The sequence below is a fragment of the Bos indicus genome, chromosome 3, assembly GCF_029378745.1.
Source record: "Bos indicus isolate NIAB-ARS_2022 breed Sahiwal x Tharparkar chromosome 3, NIAB-ARS_B.indTharparkar_mat_pri_1.0, whole genome shotgun sequence".
In the NCBI taxonomy this organism is placed as follows: domain Eukaryota; kingdom Metazoa; phylum Chordata; class Mammalia; order Artiodactyla; family Bovidae; genus Bos; species Bos indicus.
Genome location: NC_091762.1, coordinates 13,406,030 through 13,414,595, shown reverse-complemented (window position 1 = coordinate 13,414,595; position 8,566 = coordinate 13,406,030). Strand labels below are relative to the sequence as shown.

The 8,566-nt window shown below is 41.5% G+C and overlaps 1 protein-coding gene across 2 annotated transcripts in view; it reads right to left on the bottom strand.

Moving 5' to 3' along the window:
• Positions 1-1,720: 1,720 nt before the first annotated feature.
• Positions 1,721-8,566, bottom strand: part of LOC139181314 (SLAM family member 9-like) — a 32,851-nt gene continuing 26,005 nt past the window's right edge. The window contains exons 5-7 of one of the 2 annotated variants that reach the window (XM_070784338.1): positions 7,584-7,709; positions 7,323-7,398; positions 1,721-7,047 (exon numbers count right to left, since the gene is read on the bottom strand). In XM_070784338.1, coding sequence (XP_070640439.1) covers positions 7,337-7,398; positions 7,584-7,709 — 188 coding nt within the window. In that variant the 3' untranslated portion in view covers positions 1,721-7,047; positions 7,323-7,336. The remainder of the gene's footprint in view (positions 7,048-7,322; positions 7,399-7,583; positions 7,710-8,566) is intronic. The other variant, XM_070784343.1, reaches the window with a different exon arrangement.

Below are 8,566 nucleotides of genomic sequence, written 5' to 3'. Positions count from 1 at the left end.
GTGGTATTTTCTTTTTTTGGTTAGAGAAGTTCCTTTAACATTTGTTATAAAGCTGGTTTGTTGGTACTGAACTTTTTTAGAATTTGCTTACCTGTAAAACTTTGATTTCTCCATCACCTCTGAGTGAGATCCTTGTCAGGTAGAGTGCTCTTGGTTGTAGGCTTTTCCCTTTCATCACTTCATCATGCCATACCCTCTGACAGACAATATCTGCTGAAAAATCAGCTGATAGTCTTATGTGATTTTTCTCTGCACATAACTTGTTGCTTTTAATATTTACTCTTTATCTTTAATTTTTCCAATTTTAATTACATTGTGTCTTGGTGTAATTCTATTTGGGTTGATCATCCTTGGAACTCTGTTCTTTCTGGAGTTGGATGTCTGTGCCCTCTTTCAGATTAGGGAACTTTTCAGCTATTATGTCTTCAAATATGTTCTATACCCATTTCTCTTTCTTTTATTCTTTTGGGACCCCCTGTCTTGTGAATGCTAGTATGCTTGATGTTGTCTTAAAAGTCTCTTAAATGGTCATAATTAAAATTTTTCTTTTTTTTTTTTCTATTTCCCACCACACTATCAATATTCGTGTTAACTGATGTTTTATTATTTGTCAATCGGATATAATCCACCTGTAATGCAGGAGACTCCAGTTTGATTCCTGGGTGGGGAAGATCCGCTGGAGAAGGGATAGGCTACCCACTCCTGTATTCTTGGCCTTCCCTTGCAGCTCAGCTGGTAAAGAATGAGCCTGCAATGTGGGAGTCCTGGGTTTGATCCCTGGGTTGGAATAATCCCCTGGAGAAGGAAAAGGCTACCCACTTCAGTATCCTGGCCTGGAGAAGTTCATGGGCTCTATCATCCATGGGCTCGCAAAGAGTTGGACATAACTGAGTGAATTTCATTTCACTTCACTTCAATCTGATGTATCTTTTATTGTTCAGCTACTGTTTCTCTGATTAACAGTGTGAGAGAGTATGTCTTTATAAGTGTTCTTGCCATTCAGATTTTCACCCATCTAAACTGTCTTGTATCATTTTGCATGTAGGATAAGTTGCAGGGAAAGTGCTGTAAGGATATGGACATGACAGTGTTTCAGTTTTCACGATGATTTTCAATATTTCTTTGAATAATCTGGTTTCTGTACATTTTTGTGTTTTATTTAAAAACTCATGTTTCATTCCAGGGTCCTAAACATATTCCTTAACATTTTTATTCTATTAGCTTTGTAGTTTTAGTTCCCTATTTATGTTGTATGAGGCAGGAATGAAATTATATTTTTCTTTTTGCTTTTTTTTTTTCCTTTTTTTTTTATTTAAAACTTAAAGAAAAATTTAAAAACTGGCATCTCGTTTCATACATGACATTTCACATGTTTCAATGCCATTCTCCCAAATCTTCCCACCCTTTCCCTCTCCCACAGAGTCCATAAGCCTGTTCTATACATCAGTGTCTCTTTTGCTGTCTCGTATACAGGGTTATCGTTACCATCTTTCTAAATTCCATATATATGCATTAGTATACTGTATTGGTGTTTTTCCTTCTGGATTACTTCACTCTGTATAATAGGCTCCAGTTTCATCCACCTCATTAGAACTGATTCAAATGTATTCTTTTTAATGGCTGAGTAATACTCCATTGTGTATATGTACCACAGCTTTCTTATCCATTCATCTGCTGATGGACATCTAGGTTGCTTCCATGTCCTGGCTATTATAAACAGTGCTGCGATGAACATTGGGGTACATGTGTCTCTTTCCCTTTTGGTTTCCTCAGTGTGTATGCCCAGCAGTGGGATTGCTGGATCATAAGGCAGTTCTATTTCCAGTTTTTTAAGGAATCTCCACACTGTTCTCCATAGTGGCTGTACTAGTTTGCATTCCCACCAACAGTGTAAGAGGGTTCCCTTTTCTCCACACCCTCTCCAGCATTTATTATTTGTAGACTTTTGGATCGCAGCCATTCTGACTGGTGTGAAATGGTATCTCATAGTGGTTTTGATTTGCATTTCTCTGATAATGAGTGATGTTGAGCATCTTTTCATGTGTTTGTTAGCCATCTGTATGTCTTCTTTGGAGAAATGTCTATTTAGATCTTTGGCCCATTTTTTGATTGGGTCATTTATTTTTCTGGAGTTGAGCTGTAGGAGTTGCTTGTATATTTTTGAGATTAGTTGTTTGTCGGTTGCTTCATTTGCTATTATTTTCTCCCATTCTGAAGGCTGTCATTTCACCTTGCTAATAGTTTCCTTTGATGTGCAGAAGCTTTTAAGTTTAATTAGGTCCCATTTGTTTATTTTTGCTTTTATTTCCAATATTCTGGGAGGTGGGTCATAGAGGATCCTGCTGTGATGTATGTCAGAGAGTGTTTTGCCTATGTTCTCCTCTAGGAGTTTTATAGTTTCTGGTCTTATGTTGAGATCTTGAGAAAGAAAAATGGAACTGGAGGAATCAACCTACCTGACTTCAGGCTCTACTACAAAGCCACAGTTATCAAGACAGTATGGTGCTGGCACAAAGACAGAAATATAGATCAATGGAACAAAATAGAAAGCCCAGAGATAAATCCACGCACATATGGACACCTTATCTTTGACAAAGGAGGCAAGAATATACAATGGATTAAAGACAATCTCTTTAACAAGTGGTGCTGGGAAATCTGGTCAACCACTTGTAAAAGAATGAAACTAGAACACTTTCTAACACCATATACAAAAATAAACTCAAAATGGATTAAAATTTTTTCTTTTGTCTGCTAAGCTTGAGTTATTTCCACTCTTCTCTTTTCTAGTTTGCTGATCTTCTTTTTTTCTGTAGCATCTAATCTATTATTAACTCATTATAGTGTAATTTTTAGTTCAGTTATTATGTTTCTCACTTCTCTTTGGTCCTTTTTTAAAAAAAAAGTTTTTTGTTCAACATCTCACTCTGTTCATGCATTTTTTCTTCTGAACTAAAAACTGCACTATAAGGAATCAACAATAGATTAGAACATTTAATATTCATAGACACTTTCCAGTTTAAGTATATAAAGATGTATTTCAGTATTTTAAATCCTAAATAGTATCCCTTCATATAATTTATTTAATCAATATAATGTAGTGGTCAAGATCAGGAACTTGATCTGACTCAAACACTTAAATCATAGTTCTGCCAACTTATTAGCTATATAACCTGGAGTAAGTTCATTAACTTATCAGTGTTGCAATTTCCTGGGAATAATAATGATATTTGTATACTAGCATTTGCAGGTTACTCTTTGAGAACTGATTTGCATATTTGTCTTAGAGGACAGCCTAGATTAAGTACATCCTTATTATGAGTGCTGTAGATAAAACAGATCAGGGAGGAGTGAGGAGGTGCCAGAAGAAGGGTGCAGTATTAAATAGGGGGGTGAGGAAGACAAAATTTGTGCAATGATCTGAAGAAGGTAAGAAGGTAAGAATGAGACATATAAATGCCTGGAATAAGAGTATTCTAGGCAGAAACAAAGACTCTGAGGCAGGAGCATGAGTGTTATGTTAAAGGTATAGCAAAAAGTCCCAGTGTCCTAGAGTGGACTAAGAAAAAAAGGGAATGTGGGAATTGGGGTCAGCTGGTGTAGGGCCTTGCAGGAAAAGTGGGAGTGAAGGAAGAATATTCAGCTAAGGAGTAATGAAATGAAACATGTTTGAAGGGATCATTTTTGATGCTATTTTATGAACAGTTTTTAAGAGACCAAGAGCAGGAACAGAAAGACTGTGAGATTATTGCAGTAGTCCAGATGAGAGATGATGGTCATATTGGATCAAATAGGTAGTGACAGGTAGTTATATTATATGTATGTGTTTATATATATAAAATGAAAAGATAATTAGTATTTGCTTAGAGAATTTGGAGTATAAATAAAGAATTAAGGATGACACCAAGGTTTGGTAGCCAGAGCAAAAGGAAGGACAGAGGTAACATTTATTTAATGGATGTATATGGAAAACACGTTTAGGGAGCTCAAATTTAGACATGCTAGACATCCAAATGAAGATGTGATGTAAGTAGTAGATCTTTTAGGTAGACAATGGGGTTAAAAGAATAAGAGAGTGGAATATAAGAAACTTAATGAGGATTATCTCAATGGCACATGGTGATTGGTTGGGTGTCTGGGATGGGGGAGAAGAAGGAGTCAAAATGAATGAAATTATGATTCCCTGTGACCCAAAGCATTTACACTCATGAGACTTTATGGAAGTACCTAATATCTGTGGGTTATATGTCTTCATCTATATAATGGGGATCTTTGCTCACAGAATTGTTAAAGGCAAACGTAGACTTATGGAAGGAAATGGCAACTCACTCCAGTGTTCTTGCCTGGAGAACCCAGGGATGTGGGAGCCTGGTGGGCTGCCATCTATGGGGTCGCACAGAGTTGGACTTAGCAGTCCAACTTAGCTTAGCAGCAGCAGCAGCAGCAGACTTATGGAAAGCCTATTGAATGTTGAATGATTTTATGATTAACATTGCAAAGGGGAAGCTGGTTTGAAGATGAGGTGATGACATCCACACACACCTTGCATGGAAAGAGACACAAGAGGCAGAAACATCTCTTAAAATGTCTCATTTGCATCAGAAGTCAAGATCTTTCATTCTATGGTTTCCCACCCACCAAGACCTCATTGTCCACTTCAGGAGAATCCTTTTTAACCCACCAGCTGCTCCATATCAATTAGGATATTGAGACACCTCAGTCAGAGTCCAAGATCCTTGGGAGAGGAAAAATTGGATAGTCCCATCTGAATACTCTAGAATAACAAGGTCTCCAGTGACTAATGGTAAAGGGGTAAGCTGTGAACTTTGTTAGATTAAGGTTTTGCTCTACCACAGAACTAGTCTGAGATATCAGTTTCCTGTTATTCAAATGAGAATAATTATACCGACCTTAGAGTGTCCTTACAAAGATTATAAGAATAATATTTCTAAAATGCATGGGACAAACCCTGGTTCACTATAGGTTTGGAAAAACCCAGGTCCCTTCATTTTACTTTTTTCTACTTTTGGTGGAGTGGAAATGACTACTGGGTGGTCTCATCTTACAATGCTCTTGGGCTTATGGACACTGATGCCCAGCAAGACCAGTTACATGGGAACTCTGTGAGGAGATGGTGCCTATATCTCCCTCAGGTTTCTGCTCTACCTGAGGGACAGGAGATCAGAAAAGGTGACTTATTGCAGATCCCCTACCTCCCCCTCTCACCTGCTTATATATATAAACACATCAAATAGGCTCATGGCATTGCTTCATGATGCTCAAGCCCTCAGCAGGAACCATGTTTAGACAGTCTGAAGGCAGATATGAAGCAGCTGAACTGAGCTGAGCAAGGAGGAGAACCAAGTGACTCAAGAATCTGGGTCAGTTGAGAAACCACAGCAGCTCACTACTAGACTGAACCCACTTCTTACACAAGAGCTGGGATCCAAGGCAGGAATCAGGGGCTTCCAGGAGGTGAGGACCCCCAGAGAAAGTAGAAGCTCTCACAACACCACAGTGCAGCTGAAACAGGTCTTCGGGCCATGTGAGGCTGGAGCTGGTGTGAGAATATCCCCACCTCTGACCTCTGGGACAGGTGGGGTTGCTGGAGGTCATCACATCCATCTTTGCTTCCTTGTGGACTCTTGCCAGAAAAACCTTCAACAGCCTCTGCTCTTGGTCTCAGTCTGCTGAGTTCCCCAGGAGTTGGAAAGAAGGGTTGCCCAGATCTTTCACAGACAGAGGTGCTTGTCTCCTTGGCACTGGCTTCTTGTGGCTCCAACACCCTCCTGAGGGAGCCCAAGGTGAGTCCAGCAGGAAAGACTCATGACCAATCCAGGGCAGACTGTAAGGGCCTCCAAGGTGTTTGAAAAGGTCAGATATTGGAGAGACCATTTCTTAACCTTTGGGAACCAGATAGGCTTCATGGAACATATGGTTTGGAAGAGGGCTTTGGGCAGGATGATAGGATTCCAGTAGGCAGGGTTGGGAGCAGGGAGCAGGGAAAGGGAGCCATCTTTCTGGACAAAGGGATGTGAGTGAGCAAAGAGGAGGCTGACATTTAGATTGAGGCCAGAAAGACTCTTCAATAGAAAAGACCAGAAAGGGCTGGTTCATATCTTCCTACAAACTTCACTCTTCCTATCCCCCGGAAGCCTCATCGAGGATGGTCAGAGGATACTGCACATTCATCATCATGACCAAGTACCCCTATCCCAGAAAGGGACAGGCCGAAGCTATTTTCCTAAGAATGCAATTCTTGACTTCTAGGTTCTAGGATTATTTTCTGAGAAAATTAAGTCCTGGAAGGGGGTGAAGAGTTACAAATTCCTCTTCCCACTTGACAAGAAGGTGGGTTTGGGGCCCATGGGCCAACTTGAAGCCAAAGTCCAGGTTAAAACAAGTAACCAAGAAGAAGGTTATAAGATACACTAGACATTCTTCCCAGTACAAGTGTACTGCTTGACACACATGCTTTGCTCTATGTAAGGTGCAACGGAATCCTCAGGCCAGTCCTTTCCAGATTCATACCTACCCATGCTCCTTCCATTGACCCCCAACTCAGCACTCAACACCAAGGTCATAACTCCATCCTCTGTGGCATGGGCCATCACGCAGTCCCCATGCCTCAGCTCATGCTCTTAAGGAAACACACACACTAACCACACAGCAGAGGCTGTGGGGATTAACACAGTCAGAAAAGTCTTCTTTGGAAAGCTTCAGAAGGTGAGGGGTCAGGAGTTGAGTCAATGGCAGAGGAGGAGTGCTCATCCTGTGACTGTGAGGATCCTGAACACGAGGGCAGTTTGGAGAGGTGTCAGAGGAAGTAATAAGGCCACATAGGCCCAGGTAAAGGATAAAGGGCAGATGGAACTGGACCAGAGGTGGAGCAGGCGGGTGCCTTCAGGGGTCAAACTCCTGGCAGAGGTGTCCTGGGAGTGTCAATTCTTCTGTTTCCTCCAATTAAATTGTCTTCATGGCATGACATGACTTACAGACCTCACTGTAGATAGTACTGAAAGGTCACTTTTCTTTCAGTGACCTGATAACCTGGAAATGCAAGACAAAAGGTTCCTGAAACAGCTGAGGAATAGAGGAGCCGTAGAAGAACCAGAAAAAAATCAATGCTATTGACATGTAGTACTTATGAATTTCCCTAAGTGCCCAGAGGTATATTTGTCCCCAAAGTAAATTTTCTTATATAACACTGTTGATTGTCTGGAAAGTGTTAAAGAGGAAGTAGGAAAAGAAACATCAGTGACTAGATAGGAAAAACCCAGGCCAGGCAGTGAGAGACCTGGAAAAGCACAGTGCCCAGGTCTCACCTTGTTCATGTGCTCTAGAGATTCCTGCTGGCTGCATACTGAATGCTGTCATTATCATCCTCTTGTGACCTTGCACCTGAGAGATAGACAGAGTGGCTTGAATCTGAGCCTTGGAAATCTGTACCCTCTTCCACTGCTATGGACACACACCATGGCCACACCCACTAACCCCTCTGCAGGGACATTTTGTAGGAGAAAGAATGTCAAGAATCCAGTGAAGAAAGAGAGGTATGTGGGCCTGGAAGGAGAAGGGCAACCTGCCTCTTCCAGTCTTCATCTTCTCATGTATCTTCCAAAGGTACAGTCCACCTCCGAGGATCAATAACACAGCTGCGACTGCCCTAAGGATGTCTGGCAGGAGGTCAGCATTCGCCTGGTTGGCTGAATCTGTTTTCCTCAAACACAGAGGGCAAATAAGTTAAAGTCAAGAGAGAACTTGAGATACCCACTGCCAAAGGAAGATAGACAGTAGGTGGAGAAGTCTAAAGAGTCCTGGTTCAGAAGGTGAAGAGGGAAGAGTCTGGTAGTATCATTCATTCAACCAGGTCCTGAACTTCTGCTGGTACCAGGGGTACTGAGATGAGCAAGATGGAGTCTCCCGGTGGAGAGGACTGATAAAATATCAAAGTCTGCTAACTAGAGGGATTACAGTAAAACAGAGATTTACCCCTTGCATAGAGGTCCTCAGGGAGGGTCTCCCAGAGGAGGTGATGCATAAACCGACCTTGAGGGATGAGCAGCAGTTTCCCAGATATTCAGAGTGGGCATAGCATTCCAGGAAGGAGGGATGCCACATTTGGGAAATGGCAGTATCTAAAGCCAGCCCCTGGGAGTTGCCAGCACCTTATTGCAGCAGGCAGGACTGAGCAGGGAATGAGATGTAGGTGAGAGGGATTAGTGAGGGCTTGTGGGTAATGCTGAGTATTGAAAATTACCTGATACTCTAGCCTTGGAGTAGAGAGGTCCAATTAACATATGTTTTAAGAGATCCTGGCATTTCAGACCCCTGCACCAGCTCATGGAGGATGGTTTACAGAGGGTGAGACCGCACACAGGATAAGGTTATTCATTCATTCAATGCAACTTTGATTACATAAACTTTGGACAGGAGCTTGTGCTTGCATAGGGATTCAAAGGAGAACAAAACATGGCTCCTGCCTTCATAGTGTTCCTGTCCATGCAGGAGACAAATCCATAAACAGATAATCAGCACTCAGTATAGGAGTGGCCACAGACACCCCAAG